Source organism: Rhinolophus sinicus, chromosome 3 (genome assembly GCF_057876585.1).
Source record: "Rhinolophus sinicus isolate RSI-liver-muscle chromosome 3, RSI-T2T, whole genome shotgun sequence".
Taxonomy (NCBI): Eukaryota; Metazoa; Chordata; class Mammalia; order Chiroptera; family Rhinolophidae; genus Rhinolophus; species Rhinolophus sinicus.
Genome location: NC_142503.1, coordinates 166,073,788 through 166,100,774, shown reverse-complemented (window position 1 = coordinate 166,100,774; position 26,987 = coordinate 166,073,788). Strand labels below are relative to the sequence as shown.

General features: G+C 35.2%; 2 protein-coding genes and 1 non-coding gene across 3 annotated transcripts; 2 read left to right on the top strand and 1 right to left on the bottom strand.

Annotated features, from left to right (window-relative positions):
* Positions 1–3,138: 3,138 nt before the first annotated feature.
* PSMA3 (proteasome 20S subunit alpha 3) lies at positions 3,139–24,467 on the bottom strand. The gene is made up of 11 exons (XM_019725807.3): positions 24,309–24,467; positions 21,387–21,469; positions 17,949–18,072; positions 14,477–14,578; positions 14,315–14,388; positions 11,450–11,522; positions 10,530–10,595; positions 6,969–7,015; positions 4,997–5,064; positions 3,799–3,863; positions 3,139–3,406 (listed from the first exon to the last, which is right to left on the bottom strand). Exons 1-11 carry the CDS (start codon positions 24,327–24,329, stop codon positions 3,362–3,364), a joined length of 768 nt encoding a protein of 255 aa, XP_019581366.1. The 5' UTR covers positions 24,330–24,467; the 3' UTR covers positions 3,139–3,361.
* LOC109444408 (translation machinery-associated protein 7) lies at positions 14,847–15,782 on the top strand. Its single transcript, XM_019725808.3, has one exon. The coding sequence runs from the start codon at positions 15,480–15,482 to the stop codon at positions 15,672–15,674; it is 195 nt and encodes a 64-aa protein (XP_019581367.3). The 5' UTR covers positions 14,847–15,479; the 3' UTR covers positions 15,675–15,782.
* Positions 24,468–26,005: 1,538 nt separating the features above from the next.
* Positions 26,006–26,078, top strand: TRNAK-CUU (transfer RNA lysine (anticodon CUU)). Its single transcript has one exon. It is a non-coding gene; the product is annotated as a tRNA-Lys (tRNA).
* The last annotated feature ends 909 nt before the right edge of the window (positions 26,079–26,987 follow it).

Below are 26,987 nucleotides of genomic sequence, written 5' to 3'. Positions count from 1 at the left end.
GAATTTTAAGATATCTGAAACCATATGCTATAAAGGTACATTTTGTTTTCTTCTAGAAGTTTTAGAGTTTGGGGTACATTTTGGCTTATGATTGACTTAATTTCTGTATATTGTACCAAGGTATGGCTTGGTTTTTGGTGTTGGTTTCTGTTTTGCCTATGATGTCCAGTTATAGCACCATGTGTGAAAAAGCACTATCTTCCATTGATTTGTCTTTTTACGTTTGTCAATCAATTGACCTATCTGTGAGTCTATTTTTGGACTTCATTCGATCCCATTAATAAGTTTAAAAACAAAAGTTCTGAAATTAAAAAAAATATATATGTCTTATTACATTAGCCTTTATAGTCTTGAAATCAGATGGCATGAGTCTTCTTTTTTTTCGAAATTGTTTTGGCTGTTCTAATTCCTTTTCCCATAAAAATTTTAGAAACAGCTTGTTGATTTCTTATCACCTCCCCAAACCCCCAAAAAAGAGCCTCTTGGTGAATTTGATTGGTTTACAATGAATCTAAATCAGTTTAGGGAGACTTGACAATTCTTGAGTCTTCTGGTCATTTTCTCTCACCATTTTATAACTTTCAGCATAAAATCACACAAACTTAAATTTATACCTAAGTATTCCTGGTTTTGATGCTACATTCAATGGTATATAATCCTCATTTTACAGATGAAATTAACTTGCCCAAGGTAACACAATTATTAAGTGACAAAGCCAGTTTGAAACCTACATGAGCTTGTAAACCACTATCCTGATTTTAATTATGATGCTAGTTTTATTATGAAATTGTGGTTACAATGATGGCGGGAAGGAAGCACTAACTTCTTTTGACAAGAAAAATTCCATTACTGTGCTTCTATAAAAGAATTGATCCCCCAAAGTTTATATATTTTCTGAGCTTGGGTTTTCCAAATCTGTTCAAATCCTAAACCATGCTCATCTTAATTTACAAACATTTGATCAATACAGTTGTAAAACTACTGTTTTTAAATAGTATACCTTACGTTACAGTTCACTAGTATGAATTATTTCAAAATTTTAAAAAATGTGTACCTTTAGCATTTGAATGCCTGTGCTCACCAGTGATGATAAAAAGCATGATTTCTTTTCTTGAACAACTCCCATCTGGGGGAGAATACATTTATTAAACACCATAACAGATTCATAAATATGGTCAGTAGTAGAACAAAAGCTATTTTACTTGCAGTTAAGAGTACTTTTACTCATTTCATGTTTTACAGTGCCTTTTCTTTTTAATAATCTGAGAACTATTTAGTGGGAAACACGTAGAGGGCTTTCAGGAGGAGAAATCATACCTTCATTTTAGAAGGCTTTCTTTGGCAGGTAGTCATAGTCCTTAGGAAAGATCAGTTAAAATTGCCTCGCTGTGGCGAATTCAATATGGATATGGTACAGTGCAGGAAAGTAAGATAGAGGTCAAGTCTTGGTTCCACTTCCAAAGGTGAGGAATTCAAGTTAGAGAAACAATATTAGAATACTCATAGAGTGTTCTACATTAAGACATGATTTTCATTTGTGAATTTCTTCTCGTTTCTTAACATTTTGATAAAGTGGTTATTTTTACAAAATTAGGAAATATTTGTACTCTTAACTTGCTCTTCAAATCTTAATTTGAAGATTATTTTATTTCAATCAATTAAGCATACTGATGACCTACAACTTGATTTTTCTCATTTATTTTTCCCTTTATGAATGATAAAAATAAAAGCAAATGGATAATCTTATAAGTGCTTTTATAGTCTAAATATATATTTGTAATCTCTAAACCAAAACTTTAAAACATTTTTTATTTTTCTTTCTTAGGTACCAGTATCAAGGTTTATAGTAATTAAGGTACTCAGATCTTTTCTGGTAATACATTTGTAGTCTTATCCAAAGTAAAATGTACCAGCTTTTTTTCCCCCTCTCAGAGGCTAATCATATCTCAGCAGTGTGGTTACACAGCACCCCTACAATTGATCCTAGATTATTAATATTGTGTATTACATGAAAATCAATTGCTTCTCTTTCATAATAGCTGAAGAATTGGGTGTATCTGCTTAGTTTTAGATTTATCTGATGATATGGCATCTATACTAGTTTTCAGGTAGTGTAGCTGTTCAAATTTAGGTTTCTTTAGAACCAGTGCCTTTTCTTTTAAAAGTGGTTATTAGCTATACTGATGTGAATTTAACAACATGTGCTCACAGCACAATAATCGGTTTGTGTACCATTCATACTTGAGAAATTTGGAAAAGTATAAAATGGCCATATTGGCTTGGGGATAATCAGCCTTTTAATTGTCTGTCTATACACTGATCCAGTTTAGTACAGTTTAGCTGTTTGAACAAGACCAACACTGGTTTCATTCTGAGTTAAATGTATGAGTTGTAATTCTACATAAAAGAAGTCATGATACTGAGATATTGGATTGGGGTTGTTTGTATAGTAGTTAGCTATTTACGTATAATGATTTGCTATTTGAACTACACTGATGCTCAAAGTCCAGCAATATCCTGCTGCTATATTCAGTGACTACATTACCTTCCTAGGAAAACATGATAGTTAAATGGAGTAATACTGGCATGAGCCCAATAAAGGGTGTTTATACCTGGTATACTTGGCCTGAGTTCAAATTGTTTCTCCCTGCTGTGAGTGCTACTGTTCAGGGTATGACAGTTATTCTTGCAGGCCATGATACTGATTATTCCTCAGTAATAATTCCGTTTACAGAATACTCATATTTATTTTTTAGCATAAAATATGGGTGTTTTTATTGGAAATTTACAGATCAAGAAATGTTTTAAATAACAACAGCAACTTTGTGGATGCTTAAATCCACTTCTTACCACAATAAAAGAAAAAAAACACATTCTTGACTCTCCAACCTGAAACATCTTTCTTGTGTGTTATACCTAAAGGTTAGCAGTGGCTGATGACCAAAATCATTTATCAAATACAAAACTGGGCAATGGCATCAATTAATTGCTTAAGTTGGTAGGTATGTCTTACACAACAGGTTATATAGCAGGATATAACCTTTAGATTCTAACTGAGTAATGGAATGGAGCTTTGACTTAATTTGATTCCAAAACCTCTGCAATGTTTTAACTAATGAATTTTTAAATAGGCATGAATGACTTTTTAAAAGGGCATCAACATTTTAATGCTGAGTAAATATGTGCTCAGTTACCCCCCCCACACACACACACATTTTTGTCGAACAGGTATTAACCAAATTTCAATCATTACAAGACAAAAATTTAATGAAAATTGGTCAGTGGGTATATAATAATCCACAGGACTAAATAGTTACATGGGGATTGTATTAGAAATTTAAAATAGCTGCTGAATTAAGTGTTACATATTATCATCATCTGATTCATCTTCTTCCTTCAAAGATTCCTGTTAAGAGAAAAATCTTGTTTAAAATCAATTTTTACAACAACCTGAATCTAACTACTTATAAAAATTCTTTATAACTGAAAAGTGAACACTGGTTTAGAATAAGACACCCCAGTAAAGAAAAGGATAATTAAATATACCTTACTCTAACAATCAATTGACTATATTCTTGATAGAATACACACAATATGTGAAACATTAAATGTCCCCAAAACCCCTTGCCATTTCCACACACACATTTTTGGAACCAGGGTACCTTCATCCCCATTGAGGATAACCCAGAAAATTTCTATCCTTAGTTCAGCTGAACTCTTTTTATTTAATAGAAATCAACCAAGTTCCTTTTATTATTCAACACTTGTTTCCATGGAGTTTTCATGTGGTTGGCTTACCTTAGCATATTTCTCTGCTTCTTCCCTTATATCTTTGGGAACAATTTCATGTCTTCCTTTAGTTACTAGAAATTAAGCCATATATTTAAATGATTAAACACGAGAACTGTATTGTAATTTGTAATACCATGCAATCTACCCAATCCAGAGGTACATCCATCTAATGTTAATGTTATAAAGTTATACTTTCAGTAATACAAGATGCTTTTAATTCATTTTTGTGTTTTCTCCACATAAGAGATTAAATCTGCCCAAATTTAGTTCTTAATGGAAACAAAATAAATTATGCTGATTTTTCCTGATGCTATGATAAATCCTGAGTATTCATTAATGTATAGCATGATTTAAAAAATTGTTTTAAATGGCCTTGAAGCTCTCTCATGCTAGAAAGAAAAAATTGGTGATTTCTCAGTAATATCTTTCTAAAAATATGAAACGGTTATTTCAAAAAAGTAAATAAACTATTCATAATTTCAGTCAATTATTAAGCAGGACTTTCCCTTTGAAAAGACTACCTGGTAATTTTGTTCTGCTTGCTTTGTTTCATGGTCAGATGCATTTTGGCAATTCCTATTGCATATGCATGTTTTGAACATATGTGTATTCATGACCCAGCAATTCCACTTTTATGTATATTTCGAACAGAAATGCTACATAGGTGTACCAAAATAACTGTACATGATGTCCACAGCTGCATTATTCATTATAGTAACAGCAACAACCACAAAATTGGAACGAGCCTAACTGTCCAGCAACAGATGAATAACTGGTATATTTAGACAACACTATACAGCAAGACAAATAATAAATACTACCTAAAACAAAGTGACACAAATGATTTACACAAACATGTTGAAGAAATCGGACAAAAAAATACGTATTGTATAATTCCATTTGTTTAAACTTCAACATGCAAAACTATGGTGGCAGAATTCAGGATAGTGATTACTTTCAGGGAGAAGGTAGGGACTGCTTTCTAGGACTTAAGGGGTGATGTGGGGGCTGGTCTATTTGTTGACTAGAGCAGTGGTTACATGAGTGTACTCATAGGATCATTCATCAATTCATTTGTTATTTGTGTACTTTTCTGTATATAGGTCATTAACAAATTATTTTAAAAATTAAAAAGGCACCAAGTAGTAAATTAGGTTTGGTACAAATGACTCCCAGAGCAAATAAATACACAAAAGTGACTTACTTTCACCAACCCAGCTGAGCTCTAGTTCAAAAGCTTTATCCTTAACTTCATCGTGTACTATGTAAATTCTAGAACAGGAAAGGGAAAATTATAACAAACACTTGGTCATCTACAAACTTTGCAGTTCATGCACCCAGTCAACACAAATAAGAACACCCATCTCTAGTGTAAAATTAAACATATACACATTATAGTTTATATTTATGAACACTAGAAAAAACAACAAATTATACAATTCAAACATTCACTGATTCAATATACCTTTACAACATGTTGTTTATTTTGATGCATTGTTTCAGAGATGTAACTAAAAAAAATACCTCATAAGGAACACAGATTTTAAATGGAAAAGTCCGTCATTACCTGTAGCTTTACAGGATATGTGTTTTCTCCACTCATTAACTGACTGTTTTTAAAACAAACTAATTTTTCAGTTTGCAATTATTGGTGGTCTCTTCGTGGCAGGAATCTTTTTAAACTTTTATCCATTTTATAAGAACTGTATGACCCTTCACCTGGCCTTCAAACTACCATACATGCCAAATTACAGCAAATAAGGAGGTCCTGCAACGCAACGTATTAAGAAAGTATCAAAAACTAAGTATCACAGCAAAGCTTTCCTGTTTTATACTTTCCACACCATCTTACACATCTTTTGAGGAATATTCCCAGCCTTGCTACAATATGAGAAATGATCTTAATTTTGGAAGTAAGTAAAAGACACATAGTGCTCTATTAAATGATGAAGGGATGGCTTTCCTACATGGAACTAATTAGTGTCTACTATTATACTTGCACATAAAAGGTATGGTAAGGGCTGATTTCCAGAAGCACATCTCAGTGAAGGAAATTGAGTTTATTATGTTAAAATGTTGTCAATTAGGTGTAGATTACTTACTTTGTTTGTAAGTAGTTCTACTGTATGTTAGTTCCAATGTTCCTTAAGTTATTAACTGACAATTATAAAATGGGTCCTTCTTTGTAACTGGAAAGGGGAAGGGTCTTGTGGTAAAATCAGAGGAGAGGGTGAGTGGCAGTAACAAGAGTGGTAGACAATTAAGATTTAAATACTTTGAGATTGTAATATTTCAGTTGTAAAACCTGTCAGTTTAAAAGAGGTTAAGGATACCATATAGTATACTTGTTATGTAACAGAGCCTCTAGGACGTTTTTTCCTTGCATGTATTACTAGACGTAAAACCTGAGATACTTGCACAAAGAACTGACTAGACTGTGTTCATGTAGTTCTAATGTGGAATAGAGGTTCTGTGAATTCTCTAGAATATTATGTCTATTACTTTCAAATCTGAAAAGCTAACTGCAAAAGGAGCACTTTACTGGGTTTTTTGAAATCCTAATGCCTTGCATTCCTTCATCTAGAAGAATCATGCATTGTGAAGAACTGCCACTCAGGTTTACTGGCTTTGTTGTTATTCACTGTTAACTATTACATAGCATTCCACTCTATGTACCTCTAACGTCAACCACTTCAGGCTTTCTTACACTGTGTTTAAACGTTTTGAAATACTGCTCTTCTCCATCTTGTTGTAAGAACTTTTATGATTAACGTATCTTGCTCAAAGATACGGATTATGGAAATGAGCCAGGTTCATGGATCATGTATGGAAATAATTAGCTGTGAACTGAAAATAAAGTTTGTAAGGTAAAATTACTGGGACTTCTCAGATTTGAGAAGTTGGGACTATGAAATGAAGCTCTTAGAGGTCCACTATATCCTTCTACCCTTGAATTCTGTCATCTAAACAGGAGTTTATTTTGTCAGAGCTATTTTTTCCCATCCCATTGTCACTTGAAATATGAATATTCTTTTCCTTAATTCTCCTTCTCAGAATATTAAATTCGCCTTCTAAAAATTATGCATTATCTTCAAACAAAACAGCCTCTTAGGATTAATTATACGGTAAGGTGAAGTGAAATATTTTTGTCAATGGTAAGGAAAAGATCAGCTTACATTTTTGCAACTTCTTTAACAACATCACGGCAGGTCATTTCTTTCATCTACCAAAAATAAAATATATTCATTAAGTTAGGAATCAAAAGACCAACACTTTCCATTTGTATAACTATTTTCAGATTCTTTTCACAACCTAGATCAATAACCAATGCTCTTGAGATAGATTCTCAGATATAAAACCAAGGAAAATAACCTAAAATCCCTAAGGACCAGAAGCTAAGTTTCTTGATTCACACTTTAATGTTTTTAAATTATCATGCCAAAATACATATTCTAGAATCACCTGGGTACCACTAATGTTGTGGTATTGTAAAATTTATAAAAATCCAGACCCGAGTCTGTTTAAACATCAGGCAGACCCTGATGTTTAAAAGATAATGCAAAATGTTAGGGAAAGCTTTGAAGAACCAAGATTTGAGTGGGTTCTTAGAACACAGTTGGATTTGGTTTGATTTTGAGGAAGATAAATGAACACACAGGGCAAAAGTGGGAAGCCAAAATCATGTTCATATTAGAAGTAATTAGCATTCTTACAGTGAACATTTGGAAATAAGGGTAAAAATATAGCCCTCAGTTGCCCCACAGAGGAGTTTGTATATAGTAAGTACAGGAAATAACCAATGCAGGATTTTATTAGTCATATAGATTTCTGAACATACATGGTAAGATCAAAAATATGTTTGAGCAATATGTTTGAACTGGCATTCATATTCTGGATGTGTTTTTGGGGAAGATGGAAAATGGTGAAAGAAAAAGGGTATTATTCATAAAATGATCCAGACTTGAAGTGATTAAATTACTTTATCTCTAGGTTTGTCAATATTTTATTTTTGGTAGTTTTTTAGATTGAAAAATCCTGATGCACAATCACATGAGGAAGCAGGAACAAAAAAAAATTTATAATACTGAATTTAAATTTAATACCAGTCTTGTTAGGAAATAGAGAAATCTAGTATGTGGGACCCACTACAAAAGCAATTGGCACAGGCTCTTCAAAAAATTAATATTGGGAGAAGGTAAATACTCTTAAGTTAGAAGAGATATAAGAAACAAATTCAGTATGTGAACCTTAATTATATCATGGTTTGAAAACAGTTACAGATGACATTGTTGAGATTACTGAGGCAACTTGATTATGGACTGGATATTAGATGATATTTTGGTGTGATAACGGTATTCTAAGGAAATGAATGCTGAAGCTCTTAGGGATGCACTGTCATGATGTCGGCAACTTTTATTTCAAATACTTCTGAAAAACATAAAATACTGGAAAATACTAATTTCAACACAGATACAAATATTTGTACTATTCGAATCTTTTCTGGTGTTTAAATTTTTACATGTTAAATTGGGGGTGAAGTGAAGGAAAGGAATACCAATCTTCACACTTCTGCCATTTTAGGTTAAGTCTTACAAAGGCAAACTTAAGCAAATGTGAAAAGGCACATTTTAAACGGTAAATATATTCTTACATATGTTCGTGAAGTTTTTATTTCATAAAATATTATTTTTGGTAAACAAAACATCAGAAAATAAATAGCCCAGAGCAATGATGTAGAGCATTGGTTGGCAAACTCTTCCTGTAAAGAGCCAAACAGTAAATATTTTAGACTTTGTGGTCCATATAGTCTTTGGTCTCTGTTCCAACTATTGGTCTCTGTTACAACTCTACTGTTGTAGTGCAAAAGCAGCCATAGACTGAACGTGGCTGTGTTCCCATAAAACTTAAGCAGGCAGTGTGTCATAGTCTGTTGACCTGATTTAGGGCATGTTTTTGTCATTTAATTATGCATGTTCCTCACATGAAGTGATCTGTCTCAATTCTCATCTAGGATTTGTTGGTATTGCCATTCCTCACTAGGATTTAACCTCAGAAAGACAAAAGACCACCCGACTGCTCTAAATACTCTTTTCAAATTTCTACATAATACTAAGGAAAGATGAAAGCAAAAGAGAAAAAAGATACAAACTTAGCGCCACACCTGGAAGTGTGTGATGGAAAAGAACACTGATTTAAAAGTCATGAGCTCTGTGCATTAAAAAGATTATTCATCACAACCAAGTGGGGTTCATCCCCGAAGCACAAGGATGGTTCAACATCCGCAAATCCATCAGTGTGATACATCACATAAACAAAGGACAAAAGTCATATGATTGTATCAATTGATGCAGAAAAAGCATTTGACAAGATACAACATCCATTTATGATTAAAACACTTAATAAAATAGGTATAGAAGGAAAATACCTTAACATAATAAAGGTCACATATGACAAGCCCTCAGCTAATCTCATAATTAATGGTGAAAAATTGAAGCCCTTTGCTCTACGTTCAGGAACATGACAGGGCTGTCCTCTATCACCTCTGCTTTTCAACATATTGTTGGAAGTCCTTGCCAGAGCAGTCAGGCAAGAGAAAGAAATAAAAGGCATCCAAATTGGGAATGAAGAAGTTAAATTATCACTCTTTGCAAATGACATGATTCTATATATAGAAAACCCTAAAGACTCTACCAAAAAGCTATTTAAAAAAAAAAAAAAAAGTCGAGCTCTGGGAACTGTTCATAACCAACGTGATTCTATGATTCTAGCCAGTGTCTTTAACCCAGGTTTGTGCTTGGGATAAGTCATGTCTAAGAGTCCTTTAGTCAATTTTATTAAAACAACAAACATGAATGAGGCTTTATAGGTCTAGAACTTGGCATTAAATCCTTTTAAAGATAAGGATACCCATTTATGTTTGTGAATAATGACAAAATATAAAGTCCCCATTTTTTAAAATTAGTAAAAAACATAAAAATCTCAGCACTAAAAAGATGTTTTTATAGAGCCTGGACTTAAATAGTTGAATGAGCAGTTGCGAAGTTCCAGTACAGCATCAATATTAAATGTGCAATTTTTTCATGTAATTTCCAAAATACTGATAAATCATATGCCTGCTTTTTAGGGAAGTTTCTGGTAAGTAATAAAGAGTTGGTAAGTACTGTTTCAATATTAAGTTGATCAATTTGGCTAAAAGGAAAACCAGCAATCTTTTAAGAAAACTTTTTTACACTGACAGATGAATTTCTAGCTCCTGGGGCAATAAAAAGTAGATAATTGGAACAGAATAGGTTTTCTTTCATTCCTTATGTAGGTAGGAACAAAGGAAAGAGAAGCACTGGAGCAGTCCGATTCCTAATGTAAGACTTCCAAAGACAAAAGCTGTGGTCCAGAGAGGAAAGAAATGATATAATGAAACACCAAAGTCCTCAACCCAAGGTCACAAGCCTCTATGAATGGGCTTCAAGGATTTTGTGAAGTTATATAATTTGTACTTTTCTGGATTAAGGGTTTATAATAGGCAGCCATCAAAATCATAAAGGGATCCATGACACAACTCTGTAAGTAATATGTTACCCACTTAGCTCTTCAGCCACTTAACAGCTATAATACAACAAACTGCTAAAAACAACAAACCACACTACATCCTTGGATGAAAAGGTTTAGTTTGTGGTGATAAAAACTTCACTACATGACGATAACATTATAGCAAAAATCAAGCATTAAGTATGTATTACCTGAAGCTTTTCTATTTCTGTTTTTGCAGCTTGCTTGGCTTTGCCAATAGCACAGCCCCAATAACCCTATTTAAAAAGAACACATACCAAAAAATAATATATATTAATATGCATACTATCATAAATCATTAATGACGTTCTACTTAAAAGTTAATAATGAAAGGATGTTAAATGTCTGTCTTTCAAAAGCAAGTATGGAGAAATCCAGTCAAACACCTTGTAATGAACACCAAGGGGTTCAAAAAAATAAAAATGCCAAACTTTGTTCTAGAATAACCTGTATTCTTTTTAATACAGGTATATCCAAAGAAAAACGTATTATTATACATACTTCATGAACTAGACATTTTTGAAGGTAGGAATGAAAAATTTTTTTTAGCATTATAACAATGAAAATGAAGTTATTTCTGAGACAAAGTCATTCCTATGAGTTCTATCCTCTAAACCATCATTCTTTATTATTTATATCAAAAAGGTTATCTTTTAAAGATAAGGATACCCATTTATGTTTGTGAATAATGACAAAATATAAAGTCCCCATTTTTTAAAATTAGTAAAAAACATAAAAATCTCAGAAGACAGTTAAAAGGTAATTAGAGAAGGTCTAAGAAATACCATTTTAAATCCTTTTTTAAAAGGGAAGATATTCAGTTTTAAGACATTGCTAGTATTTATAGTAATAGAGGGAATATCACATATTCAAAATTTTACGTTCACTATGCAGTTTCTATAAACAGCATAATGAAAGCCACAAATCTTTTCTCTGCCTCATATCCATAGGTTGTTATTAATCATAAGAAAACATTACTTTCTGTGAACGAATTTTAAAGAAACTTCATATAATCCAAATATATGATTTAAGTGCTAAAAAGTTAACATTAATCTAGCAATAGAATTTCCCATGATTCGAAATTACTCACGTATGAAACACCTGATGGGTCAATCATGTAGAGCTGTGCACCGTCATTCACACTGTAAGACCCTAACATGAAACTGCATAAAAAAGTAAATTAATAGTTTAAACCATGGTTCTTAACCATACAAATATTTTTGATAAAAATACAATTATACTTTCTAAGATAAACTAATGTACATATAACTAATTCAGCACTTTAACAAGTTTTATAAAAAAAACTAGTACATTCTTGAAATTGTTCAAAATTCATGTGGCTTTGTTCAGTATTAAACTTTCTGATGAAACTTTTCTGGGAGGATAGCAGTATAGACAAAGGAGTAATGATAGATGGAAAACTAATGAGGGCCCAATAAGTAAAGGCATCAACATGAAAAAGCCAAGATGGCAAAATTCCTGACATGAGTACACTGAACCTACCTCAAACTCTTGCTCCACCCTTCATTCTTTTTTGATTACTCCCCCATATTCCTCGTTATTTTTCTACAATAATCCAAATTGGTTCAATACATTTTTTATATGCTCAACAAATTCATTCCTTTCCATCTTCCACATGGCTATGAGACTTATCTTTTAGAATACATAACTGATTATCATTATTTTAAAACCCTTCAATGGTTCCATAATATGGAGCAGACTTTTGTATGATCTGGCCCCTCCTAAATCTTCAATATCACATAAACCTTACAGTCTATACACCAAGTATACTTGACTATCTAGGTGTTACCTGAAATGCCCGCCCATGTAGTCTTACACAGTCCCTTTGCTTGAAATACACTTTTCATTCCCCCTACATCTCACATCCTTTCATTGCCAACTCTCCAAAACGGAGGCCATTTCCTAAGTGGTATCCCACTATACATGCCTTTATCATATCACCTCTAAAATTATATATTCAACGGTGACTACTCATCTTTGTGCCCTTCCATCTATGACTGACTCATAGTATGTGCTCAATAAATGTTTACTGAAAGTTTTCTCCACTATTCTGCTTTTTTTTGGCGGGGGGGGGGGGGGGGGGGATACTGGGGAACAGTGTATTTCTCCAGGGCCCATCAGCTCCAAGTCGTCGTCCTTCAATCTAGTTGTGGAGGGTGCAGCTCATCTCCAAGCCCAGTCACCATTTTCAATCTTAGTTGCAAGGGGCACAGCCCACCATCCCATGTGGGAATTGAACCGGTGACCTTGTTGTTGAGAGCTCGTGCTCTAACCAACTGAGCCATCTGGCCGCCCCTCCACTATTCTCCTTTAACAAGTGAGAACTGATGAATTGAGAACTCAGTTGAAAGGTTAAAAATGAAAGGTATTCTATGAAGTCTGAAAGCAAAGTGTTTCATAATGTAATTTAAGCGAGAACTTTATGAACAACTACTAATATAAACACTATCTACATGTTTAACCTATTGCCAGTGGAATAAAACTCAGGTTTCCTCTAATATGTCCTCAGTAATGTTATAAACAACTCAAAGGCAGGACTACAGCTAATAAACTTTCTTTCTACAACCTTTAATAGTAGCACGCACTTAGATGTTAGTTCATGTTTTATTTTGATCAAACATGATTGACTTATTTTTTAAAAGTTAAACTAAACATGTCTTTTTTAGGAAAATCTAGAGTCATGACAGATCTCCTCTGAGAAGTCATATTTGAATATTTATATGCATTCCAGGTCTTGACGCAATCAGCTGAATCCCAGCTTTCCCCTAAAATAAAACTACCAATATTTTACCTTAACCATAATAATAAACTAACCAAAACTTGAAATGTAATTTTGTATGGATTCATTACCGACTGCTAAAAAACTCCCATTTAAGAGGATTTTACGGGCGGCCAGATGGCTCAGTTGGTTAGAGAGCGAGCTCTGAACAACAGGGTTACTGGTTCGATTCCCACATGGGCCAGTGAGCTGCGCCCTCCACAACTAGATTAAGACAATGAGCTGCCACTGAGCTGCCGGTGGGACGGCTGGATGGCTCAGTTGGTTAGAGCGCCAGTTCTTAACAATAAGGTTGCCAGTTCAATACCCACATGGGATGGTGGGCTGCGCCCCACTACTAAGACTGAAAACGACTAGACTTGGAGCTGAGCTGCATCCTCCACTAGATTGAAAGACAACGACTTGGAGCTGATGGGCCCTGGAAAAACACACTGTTCCCCAATATTCCCCAATAAAAATTTGAAAAAAATAAGAGCATTTTACCTAACTGCTTAAAGTATACAGATGGAAATTAATGAGAAAACAGCTGTCAGTACAGTTGGCTATCTAATAATGACAACATGGAATGTCAGTTTGCAGTTTCCTGTGATTGTCAAGGTTTAACATCAGAGACTTTTCTTCCCCTGTTTGAAAAATAACATATATCACTGTATAAGTTTTACATGTACAGCATGATAATTTGACTTACATATATTCTGAAATGATTACAACAGTTTTAGTTAACACCCATGATCTCATATAAATACAATAAAAAGAAAAAAAATTTTCTCCTTGTGATGAGAACTCATAGGATCTACTCTCTTAACTCTCCTATATATCATACCGCAGTGTTACCTATAGTCATGATGTTGTATATTACATAACAAGTACTTATTTATCTTATAACTGGAACGTTGTATCTTTAGCCAAGACCACCTTCCTCCCGAGAATTTATTATAATCAGATTAGTTACTACTGAATTGTGTTATCATCAGTTCAAATCTGTGTATTTTCACTATTCAAAGTTTTTATTTTATTTTTTTGTACAGTTTTATTTAGTTACTACCCTATACTTCTTGGTAATTGTTCATATTTTTAAGGGTATAAAAGGCCAAGATGCTGGAGGAAACATACCTATAGTACAGATCTGATTGAATATCTCACAAAATTTCCTACCTGCAGCCAAAAGGTCTAACAGCACTGTAGAGTGTATATGCATGTACATACATGGCCACTCTGTCTGCCAGATGCTATGGGGAGAGGAGAAGGAAAACAGAAGAGTTTATTAATAAACTTCTATTACTGTTCAAAAGGCTCCTCAACAAGTTATCAACTTACTTTTAGTGGAATGTTATAGCCAAAGTTAGATCTAAAGTTGGAAGCTTCTTCTCTTGCAATGTCTGCTAAAGAACGAGCATCTGCCAACAAACCTGCTACCGCCTGAAAGAAAAGAAGTACCAATTTAATAGATATACCTATCATAAATCAAGGAATGTCATTATAGGCTTATTTAATATTTTTAACGAGCATCACCAGTAGAAGTCAGGTTTTTTTCGCTGAAAGGTCTCTTAAGGCATCCTGGCATTTAGATGCTTAGCGACGGGATTACACTTTGGAGATTCACCACGTGTAACTCCATTGCTTTGCCCCATGATCACATTCAGAGGACTAGTTCTGTAATAAATTCTCCACGTCTCCATTTACCACTTCATTGTAAAGAACAGACTTATTGGTCTTGGTAAGGATTGATCTTCATTTAAAGGAGTTCTACATTCAAAACGTTATTAAAAGTTTTGGTCTAAATGGCATAACCTCAAATCTCCTTTTTCAGCCTACTGACTAACAAATGGCAATGCCAAAGCACTCCATGACAAACCACATGTATCTTCCAAGATTGGTGGCTTAGAACTGCAGTTACCAAACCATGTACTGAGATATCTTGGGGCACTGTGGAGAACTCAGAGTTGTGGGACATTAAGTTTGGGGGAAACATCTGGCAACGTAGTTCAGTTTCAATATTAGATCATTCTACAATCCTTTCAATACCATTACATCATTGAGAAGCTGGGTTGCTGCTGTAAGTACTGAGCAAAAATCAATGTAGAGCATAAAAAGAGGGGGGCAGCATGTAATGAAGTTTAAGAAGTTGTGCAGTGCAAATAACTGTGGTTGTTTAAAAATAATTATATATTTCTTTCACAATGTGTATTGTTTTTTTTTTACAGCTAAGCTTTTAGGGCATAGACACTAAGTTGTTTGGACCTAAATACTTAATAAGTAGAACCATTGGGTATTTCTTTTGGCCCAGGGATGCCATTAAAAAAAAAATTACTGAGGTGCCATGTCTGGCCACAAAGGTGGCAAGAAGGAGCCCCTGAAGCAGCCCAAGAAGCAGGCCAAGGAGATGCATGAGGATGATAAGGCATTCAAGCAGAAGCAAAAAGAGGAGCAGAAGAAACTTGAGGAGTTAAAAGCGAAGGCCGCGGGAAAAGGCATCCTGGCCACAGGTGGAATTAAGAAATCTGGCAAAAAGTGAGCTGTTCCTTGTGCCTGGGGCTCTGGTGATCCTTAATTACATTCCTGTTTTAACATCTGGATTCCCTGCCATCAGACCTGTTGCCACCTACAACTAGAATGAAGTGTTGTCTTGGAGTCTATTGTACATTTAAGAATAAACTTTTGTAAAAAATAATAATAATCATGCAGTGGCTCATCTGTTTAGTTCTTCTCACTCAGCCATTTCAACCTTAGGTGTGAGGTCAGAGGAAACCCAACCCAGTATCCTAAGTTTGTTCTTCAGTCTTTGTTCTATACCAAATTCTGTACTGCCTGGAATTAAACCAACTCATTTGAAAAAACAAAAAACAAAAAAATTTACTGAAACACAGGTACTAGGAACCCAGAGAGTCTGAGAACTGCTTGCTTAGGAGATTTGCAAAATTTAATAGTTGTATCAGAATTTTTAATACTGGTTTTTCCTACTGCTACCTACTCATAGTAACAATGATGAAAATTCCTAACATGTATTGAGTACTCATTACATGCTAAGCATTTTACATAATTACTTTTAACCTTGTAACAACTGTATGAAGCAGATACTATTACCGCTCTAGTTTTGCAGGTGAGGAAACATGCTTAGAAAAATATCCCCAAGATTACCAAGCTAGTAAATGCCATCATTTAAATCTTCTACTGCTTTGGAGAAACCTTACTGTGAAGTCCAATAATTCTCAAATCACTTGAAGATGACAAGTGTGGAAACAAAACATTAATCCTTCATTGTTCCCAACCCTCTTCTATGTCTAATGTTTTGACAACTTCCAGCTATAAGGAATACCATCAATTTCCTGGCTTTAAGTAACAAATGGGACAAATCTGAAAATTCTAGGACAATTTTTCCATCACTAAAGTGCCTATAAGCATATATACATATATACACACACACACGTGTATACATATGTGTATATATATATACATGTATATATATATATACACACATACATATGTATATGTATATATACACACACATATATGGGTGTGTGTCTATATATGTATATATTTATATATACACATACATATATAATTTTCAAAATACACCTACCTAAAGTGTGTGGGTGTGCGGTGTGTGTGTGTGTGTGTGTGTGTTTTACTAAGTGAAAGAATACATAATTCACTAGTTCCCCTTCTATCAGCTAGGTTACAATCTGGGAAGTTTCAACAAAACATATCAGTTTCACTGGCGATAATAAATTTGTTGAGGAGTGAAAATATGTTCAGAAAAAATAATCACTGAAGAAACAAAAAGAAAATTTTATCTACAGCTTTACAGTTTACTGGTTATAGTTTATCAGTCTTATTTGTGTTTGAATGTAACACATCTCATTTAGAAATACCAAAGCTAACGGAAGAATGAGTGGGTCCTATACGATCTCACCCTGCAGAATGGATTCTGGAGTAACATGTAGGCTATGCAAACCCAAGTTGAATCCCAGCTTATATCTTTGCCAGCTGTGAGTCTGTTTTCTCATATGTAAAAATGGGATTAATGTTATTTCCACTCAGTTGTCAGGATTAAACCAGATAATTTATGTAAAGAGCCTCAAACATAGTTGTAGTACCCAGCACACAGGTTTTCTCTTCTTCCTAGCCTTTTCAGTAAGCAGGGTTAGAATCATTTCTTTTCCTCTTTAGGTTATTGTTCTTACTGAAGAGAGTCTGACATTCATATAGGACAACTTCGCTATATACCAGTAATGTATTTATGGCTTGGCTTGCAATTGTGCAAAACAATCATTCAAGATACAGCTGCATGAAATACAGTGATGCCTATGCAGATATTAAAATAGATATGTTTACTTTTCCTTTCATTAAACATCCTTGCTGGTGCTCCACCTTACTACAAAGGTGTTCTCTCTCTGACTATAACTTCAGTATGACAGCAGTCCCCACAGGGATACAAGAAGCTTAAGATTCTTTGCCTTCAAGCATAGGCCTTCATTGGTGATCTGTGCTGCCAAGATCTCTTTCCTACACGTACTTCTCACCCCTCTCCCCTCCTCCTTTTCTTAAGGCAACTCAGTTTTTCATATCTCCAAGCAGGTTATGAGAATGCTACCTTTCTTTTAGATAGTAAACTGTTCACAAACCAGCAACTAACTGTCATTACGTCTGTGGCTGTGGTCTAATCTGTTTCTGCCTCAATGCTAAAGTAATAAATGGGTTCTTATAATCCCATTTTACCATATTCCAATCAGTTACTTCACAAGAAATTGGACAAGGCAAAGAATAACAGTTTTAAATGTGACCTTACCATTCCAACATGTCGATCAACATTAAAAAGTCGTTTGTTGGAACCTTCTTCATAAAGTTTAGAAAGGACTAATTTTTCAACCCCAAAGACAACGCCATCTTTACATCTGATTCCAATAGCTGTACTGAAACAAGTAGAAGAAAATCAATTTTTTATGAAAATATACTTCATAAACTTAAGTTTAAAAAAATACATAAAAATAGGGCAGCACTTAGGTTTTTAAAACATGTCAAGTACTTTAAAATAAATACATTTGAAAACCAATAAGGGGAAACAACGCAAAGTGTGGTCAATTAGATTCATGTAAATGAGTATCATGTGACCAAAAACACACACAAAAAAACATTATGACAAACAAGATTTTAATACATAAGTGAAAAAAGACCAACAAAATACGCACGATAGCCATATTATAACAAATGTTGACTAAATTCATGACCATTAAAAATGGTACCTAATATGCAGCCACTATAGAAATCAGTATGGAGGCATCTCAAAAAACTGGAAATGGAACTACCTTATGACCCAGCAATTCCACTCTTAGGTATCTATCCAGAGAAATCCAAAACACTGATTTGAAAATTTATGCACCCGTATATTTATTGCAGCGTTATTCACAATAGCTAGAACATGGAAACAACCGAAATGCCCACTGGTACATGACTGGATTAAGGAACTGTGGTACATTTATACTATGGAGTATTACTCGGCCATAAAGAATGAAATCTTACCATTTGCAACCATATGGATGGACCTAGGGAACATTATGCTAAGTAAAATAAATTAGATGGAGAAAGACAAATACCATATGATTTCACTTATATGTGGAATCTAAAGAATAGAATAAATGAACAAACTAATCAGAAACCATCTCAGAGATATGGAGGAAAAACTGAGGGTTGCTAAACAGGATGGGGGTGGGGATGAAGGAGAAGGTGAGGGGATTAGAAAGCACAATCGGCAACCACAAAATTGCCACGGGGATACGAAAGACAGTTTGGGGAATATAATCAACAACGTTGTAAAGATTTTATAGGGTATCCGATGGACACCTGTATTATTAGGGAGACCACTTAACGGATGGTGTAGGTACCTGATCACTGCGCTGTACACCTGAAGCTGAATGATAATAAATGTCAACTATAATTTAATATATAATATAGTCACAGGATGTGGAGTACAGCATAAGGAATAGTGTCAGTGGAACTGTAACAGCTATATACGATGTCAGAGGGGTAGTAGTTTGGGGCGGGGAGTTATCACTTTGTGAGGGGTATAAATGTCTAACCCATTACATTGTTTTGTACACCTGAAACTAAAAAGATGTTACCTAAAATGCATAGAAAAGACAGGTTATACACAAACTAAAAAGTTAACAGTGAGTAAATGGAGAGATTATAATTCTTTTTCCTTCTTTGCTCATTTGCTTTTTTTGCAATACCAATATACTGCTTAAAATAAGTATATAAAAGAATAAAATGTTTTGTACAACTTTTTAAAACAAAATAGATCTTTAATCTCTTAAGTAAAATGTAGAGAAATTATATCTTGCCATTTCAAGATTAAAATACATTAACTATTTTTCTAATCCTTTTTTAAATTTTTTAAATTTATTTTAAGTGTGTTTTTCTAGGCTCCAAGTCAAGTAGTTGTTTCAGTCTAGTTGTGTAGCGTGCTGCTCAGTGGCCCATGTGGGGATCGAACCAGCAACCTTGTTGTTAAGAGCACGGTGCTCTAACCAACTGAGCTAACCAGCCACCCCTATTTTTCTAATCTTTTTAATGAAGGGAATTCTGATCAGAAATAACCAGTAGAGTGAACAGAGCAGCACATACATTTTGCAAAGAATTTCAGACACTCCTTCTCCCACACTGCAGGTATCTTCAATTGGGCTCCCGTTTTAGGTTTAAACTCCTTAGCCCACCTTTCAAAAATACTGAGAATCTACAAAGCCAATTAGCTTATTCAATTTCCTGTTATAAATCCTGTGCTCTACTGAATTCAACCTCACTGACACCCCTCAAACACTTATGTTCAGTTTTGCTTTTATGTCTTTACTGAGGTTCTCTTGGGTGCTAGAATACACGTCCTCCTCCCTACTGCATATTTAAATAAACTTCTACAAATGTTAGCAAATTCACTTGAACTTAAACTCTATAGCCTCAGGTAGCCTTTCCTACTCATTCCAAGTCATCATCTTCCTCACTGTTCCCCATGTTCTTTATTCTAAACTAAAGGTTTCAAAGTGTGGTCTGTGAACTCCCTGGGAATCCCTAAGACCCTTTCAGGGGTCTGGTGAGGCCAAAATTATTTCCATAAAAAATACAAAGACATCACTTGCCATTTCCACCGTGTGGATGTTTGCACTGATGGTACACTACAGAGCACTGATGGGTAAAACTGCTGGCACTGACACAAAGCAAGGCAGTAACGACAAACGATAGCAGTAAGCTACTGATTGTATTCTTCACTGCTATGCTGTTTTAAAAAAGCCACTTTTAGTTTAAGAAATGTCCTTGATAAAGCAGTAATTAATTTTATTAGATGACAACCCTTAAGTACCTGTCATTTATACTGAAATGGAAGGTACTCAATGAACAGCTATAAATCAAAATATGATCATTGCCTAAAGGAACAAGCGCTGGTAAAACTGTTTTGAGTTGTGAATTTTCTCATGGAACATGTTTTTACCTTCAAAGAATGTCAGACAAACTACGGTTATTCACACTTAGGTATATGGCAAACTTTTTCTTTTTGTCTAAAATGAACAAGTGAGACTGTCATTTCAAGGAAAATAACTCACAGTATGTTGTTGCCAGTGATAAAATTCAAGTTTTCAAGCATAAATTGGAATTTCAGAAAACATATTCCCCACTTTGAGACTGTGTTTCCCATACTCACAAACTTTTGTGATCAGAGTGATGGTGATATTAACAGGTGTGAATCTTGATAGTTTAATAATTAAGTATGTCAAATTTGGAAGATCTGTTGTAACTCAGTGAATATTCTCCAATGATCAATTCACAATGCTACAAAATCCCTGCAGAGAGGAACATGTGACTACCATAACTGCACAGGACATTTAAAACACAAAGAAATACAAGCCACAAAGCTAATGGCCAAGGAAAACAATCTCATAAACCAAGAATTTTAAAAAGGGAAATAGGCTAGCAAAGATGGTAATGAATTTGGTTTTATACACTACATTTGAGACATGGTAAAATATCCAAGTGAATAATCCTGGAATTGGACTGAGGTTCATGAAAAGATCTCGTCAAAAAGAGATCTGGAAATGACTAATAAATTAAAATTATTTTAGGGCACATATTATTTTGTACCAAAGTAACATAACAGAGGCTAATTACCAAAAATACAGAAAAGGAGCTATTTAATAACTGGTTAAAACATGCTAATTTTAAGTAAAATAATGTTTCTTACCTACTATTTTCCACAGCCTTCATAGCATATTCAACTTGAAAAACTCTTCCATCAGGAGAGAATGTAGAGGCTGACAGGTCATACTAAGAGGAAAAAAGCAACAGTAAGCCTATAATGATGTATCTTTGGCATCAGTAACCTTATATATTTTTTTTCCTAAATGGCTTACACATCAGAAATTTGTGTTAAATCTCAACAAAGATTTTGCTTTACCATGTCAGAGCAGCAACATCAGCCAAGGGAAAAGTTAGACATTTTAGATTTCTGCTACTGAAAAGCAATAGATACATGTCCTAGATAAAATCAGAACTTTTTCACACAAAACACAAAGCTCAGTTTTGAAAAAAATTACTGTGGGATAGCAGAAATAGCACTGGAGTCAGAACATTTTAATTCCTGTGTTTCCCCGAAAATAAGACTTAGCCGAACAATCAGCTCTAATGTGTCTTTTGGAGCAAAAATTAATATAAGACCCGGTCTTATTTTCCTATAAGACTGGGTCTTATATAAGACCAGGTATAACATAAAATACAATACAGTACAGTATAATATAATACCAGGTCTTTTATTAATTTTTGCTCCAAAAGACGCATTAGAGCTGATTGTGCGACTAGGTCTTATTTTCTGGGAAACACGGTCATAGCTGTGGCACTAACAAACTGAAGGGCCTTGGTTAGACAAATCAGTTAGCATTCAAACATGTAATAAGCATATGTTAGTCACTATTAGGGAATACAAAGAACACTCATTTTTGAAGTCCTTCACTTTCAAATCAGACCAGGCACAAATCTAGGTGCTGGAGATAATAGCAATAAACCAGAATATGGACTATCAAGAAAATAAAACAGGTTGAAGTGATAATCTGAGGGACTACTACAGACTACCTGATGAGGAACGGCCTTGCTGGGGCAATTATATTTAGTTATTTAGATTGAGTCAGATCTAAATAAGGAGTAACTAGCCATTTAGGATATGAAGGAGCCATCCTCCATATTTGGCATAAAGACCTTAAGGTAGAAATAAGTCTAGCACAATCAAGGAAAAGAAATAAGGCCACTATGTCTTGAGCACTGTAGGTGGTAGAGAGAAAACTGTATCAGAGACAATGTAAGGGCCAAAGTATGTTGAGTCTTCTAGGCTGGAGTAGGAAGTTTATAATGTATTCTAAATGCAATAGGAAGTCACTGAAATTTAAATGGGGGTGATATGATCTATTTTTTTAAAAACATCATTCCTCTGGGAAATGAATTGCAGAAGGAACAAGAGTGGAAGCAGAAATTGGGTATTCCAGAAGTGGTAGTTTAGAGAAAAAGAGACTGAAGGCAATAACTTTTGAGGATAGAGGGGGAAAAAAATTGCTGATGAATTTACTCTAGGAGTAAAGTAACAAAGAAATTAAACGTGAATCATAGATATTTTTTCATTTAAGAAACTAGAACTGGACCATTCACTGAGCTGAGGATTGTTAAGAGATACAAGGAGTAAAGTAAAAAAAGAAATTAAGGTGAAATCATAGATTTTTCTTTTTCACTTGAGCAACTAGGGCTGAACCATTGAAGACTGTAGGAGACACAAAATGACAACGGGAGGAGAAAACCCCGAGCTCTACTTAGGACATGTAGTTTGAAATGCCTATTAAACAACCAGTAGAGAGAAATGTCAAGTAGACAGATCTTCATATCTGAAGTTCTTGGGAAGAAGTGAAGACAGGATAAGCCTTCAACAGTCGTGCTTCCTGCTGAGTCTGTTTCCTGATCTCCTAAACGGTGATCCTTAATTCTACCATTGTCATACCAAAATATCTCACATGGTTGTATTATCGAGTATTTTTAAAGGGTTTATCAAAGGCAACACTATCAATCAAAAATAATATTAATGAAATTGCAAAGTCAATTTACTACAACATGCACTATTGAGCAACTACTTCTGAAAAAGTATAACATAACCTTAGCATCTCATAACCGAATGGATTAAACCATTCCAAACTTAAGCTATAATACTCATTATCAAACTCGGAAAACCAATATATGGGCTTAATGCTGAGGATCAAAATCTTGGGAAGTGTCGATAAAGATGAACTAAGAAACCCATTATTCGATGCCTCTAGTGCAAACCACCAATACCTCTAAACGAAACTGTGTTTTCTATATGGAGAAATATATAAAAGGTGTAAACAAGATTGTATACATGCACTACGTTGAACAAAATAAAGTAGTAAGCTGAACAAGTTAACAAGTCCAACTTCAAAATCCTTAAGTCTTGTCTATTAAAAGTTAGAAGTGGTTAGGTCCCTAGCTAATCATTTCAATGTTTATGGTACTGTGCTGTTAAGTAATTTGTACAGAAAAAGCTGGGACAAAGGAAAAACGTAAAGGATTCTTGAGATTTCGCTTTTCAGACCGTTTTTCTTTTGAGTTCTGTCCCGATAGGTTTCCATACTGAGCAATCACTACACTGGAAGGGAAGATGGAGAAGGTCTCACGAGTCAGCAGCCCCCTAGGAACTGCAAAGCCCCACGGAAAAGCTGCGTCTCAGAAGGTGGAATCTCAAGCCGCCTTGCCTCAGTGGTTCTCAAGAGGGGCTAACTGTCGTACAAACCCTTCCCACACTATTTCAGGCCCCACGAGATTCCACTTTCGGTTTCCCTAAGAGGCTCAAGAAAGTGACTCAGCAACTCAAAAGTGGCCCCAGATCTTATTGCTGCGCCGCCAAGCCCGTTACACCTGAGCTTCAAAGCTTCAGGACACCGTCACCGCAGGCTCCGGCCTAGAAATTAGCGCAGGAAAGACAGCAGTTCACCAGACAACTGGAAGCGGCCCACCTGGCCGATGGCAGTCCCAGCGCACCCCAAGTGGTCTGTCGGAGTTCCCTTCAACGCTAATCCTTAGATTACACTATCATATGCAGAGACAACCAACTCACCCCGGTGCCGATTGAACTCATCCTGCTAAAACCAGCGGAACGCGTAGGGCTTCTAGGCCTAATGTGCCCCCTCTATCCTGCAGCACGCAGACGAGTAAGAAGCTCTCTCATTGGCTGCTCTTTCGACCAATAGTCTTCTCTTTGGCTCATTCCTTGGTCTTTAGCCCGGGACACAGAGGATTGTGGGAAAAGGAGGGGACGAACGTAGCGGGCGACGCGCATATGCAGATTCAGTTGAGGTGGGGTTAGGGGAGTGCGCAGTGTTCTCGCTCTGCATTTCTTCCCAGTGCTGTTGAGCCGTTTTAAGTCTTCAAGTTGTTTGAGAAGCTCCTCCATTCCATTTTCTAGGAATTATTTATCATTTATATTATCACTGTTTTGCTGCCTTATACTTTCTGACAGCAAAGCGGAGAGATGTTCTCACCAAGACTAGAAAAAGCAGTAGGGCATTCTGGTTCTGACCCAGTATTTTGAGGGCATCCCCTTCACCCACCTATCCTCACAAGGAAGGAACTTGCATTCTAAGGGCATCACCTTTGAGCTCAGAAATTTTACAAAAGCATTAGTACCCTTTTTGTGAACATAACTAGTAGAATTAAGGATAAGACTGATTAAATATATTTATTGAGCTCTAATATGTCCCAAGTACTCTGCAAAACACTGGTGATAAAAAGATGAAGTAGACATAACTACATCCCTCATGGAGTTTACATTCAATGGGAGGAAACAAGCAACAAAGAGTGAACAGGCAAAATACTTGGACCTTGTGATAAGAAGATGAAAGAGACGAGAGAGTTGAACTTTAGGCCTGGTGCTTAGGGAATGAATTTCTGAGTGGGTGATATTTAAACTAAAATTTAGGAGTATTATTATAGGAATATAAACTTGGCATGTTATAGGAACTGTCAGGTCAGTGTGGCCCATCATAGTGATTGAGTGCGGAAGAGTGACAGGTGAAATCAGAGAGGTGGATATGGGACCAGATCTAGTAGTAGCTGGGATTTTAATCTGATAAAAAATGGAAGGCCATTAGCATCATTTTTAACTACTAAATACTTAAGTGTGTATTTCCCCCCAAACAACATTATTTTACATAGTCAGAGTAAAATTACGAAAATCAGAAAATTAACAATACTATTTTCTATGTACAGACTTTTAGAGTTTGGCAATTATCTCAACAATGCCCTTAACTGCAAAAGAAAATCCAAGATCACATATTGCATTCAGCTGTCCTTTAACCTAGGCTCCTTTAACCTGGGAAATAGTTGCTTAACATAAATAGTTGCTTAATGTTTCTACAGGAGATTATTCCATTTTCTCAGCTTGTCATAATTTGATCAGAATCAATTTTTATCCGTATCCAGTATGCCATTTGGCAGAAGGTAGGTAGATGGCCTTCATACGTGTTTTTTTAAATAACATTTTGGGCAGTGAGTATTTTAAAATACTTCAGAGAAAAAATTCAATGACTGTAATGATAAAGATTTGCATAAATTTTCAATGATCTTAGGATACACACGCAATAAAAGTTAAACTTAAGTATAATTAAAGAAATGTTTTAAAGAATTCTTGAAAATAATTCGGAAATGCATATTTAATAATACACAATTTACAAAGAAAAAATAATATAAAGGAACAAAAACCTAATGCAGCTGAACAATTACCAAGACACAAAAAAATCCAGCCTGTTTCCGAGCGCCCGGCTAGCTCAGTCGGTAGAGCATGGGACTCTTAATCCCAGGGTCGTGGGTTCGAGCCCCACGTTGGGCGCAAATGACTTTTTCTCCTACGGAGTTGTACCTAAAGGTTTTCCCTAAGCATTATCACTGAGGAGGGATTTTTAAATCGAATTAACTTGTATAATTTGAATATGAACCAGAACTCTGGGAAAACGACTTCATTTTGCAAACGAAACAAGTCTCGAACTGCGCTTGCGCACTTGGAAGCACACATTCCTCTTCCTTTCTGCGATCCCTCCCTGACCTCCCATGTAAAGCACAGAGGAAACTGAAAGGCCACTATTTGAGACTTGTTTTCTGTGTTACTCTGCTTACTTACATAGTTGCTGGTAGAAGGCAATTTTAGCTTTTATCGGAAAAAAATATATAAGCCCCGATTTTGGCAGCTTTCCCAAAACTTAAAGAGATCCTACGTAAAAAGCAGCTAGGGAGGCTGGAGGACTTTGAAGAAAATGTCTTCCTTTCTTTTAGTTTTTCTTACTTTCCTTTTAGGGCCTGTCCTGGAGTAGAGGGAAGGTAGGGGGATATCTCCTGGAGAATACACCTGTGAGAAATATTTCTTTCTGTTGTCAGATCTGTACAACCAGTACATACATCAACTTTTCTTCCATTGTTCTTGGGACTATATTTGGGATCTATCCGATCGAATGGTGATTAGGAAGTTAATATTCTGGTAAGGGTGAGGCTCTTTGAAACAGAAGTACAAAAGAACTCGGATGTGAAAATTCGGATGGGCTATTAGGTATACCTCTGTGTTATCCACAAGCTTTCCTCCTAAACCATCAATTTTTCTTTTTTGTTTCCTTCAACATACAAACATGCTGTTATTTCTCTATCTTAAAAACTTTGACCTCGTTTTCCTGCAGACTACCATTATATTTCTCTGTTCCCCTTTGGAGCAAGTCACCCCTTCCCAGTCATCTACCTTCACCATTCTTCT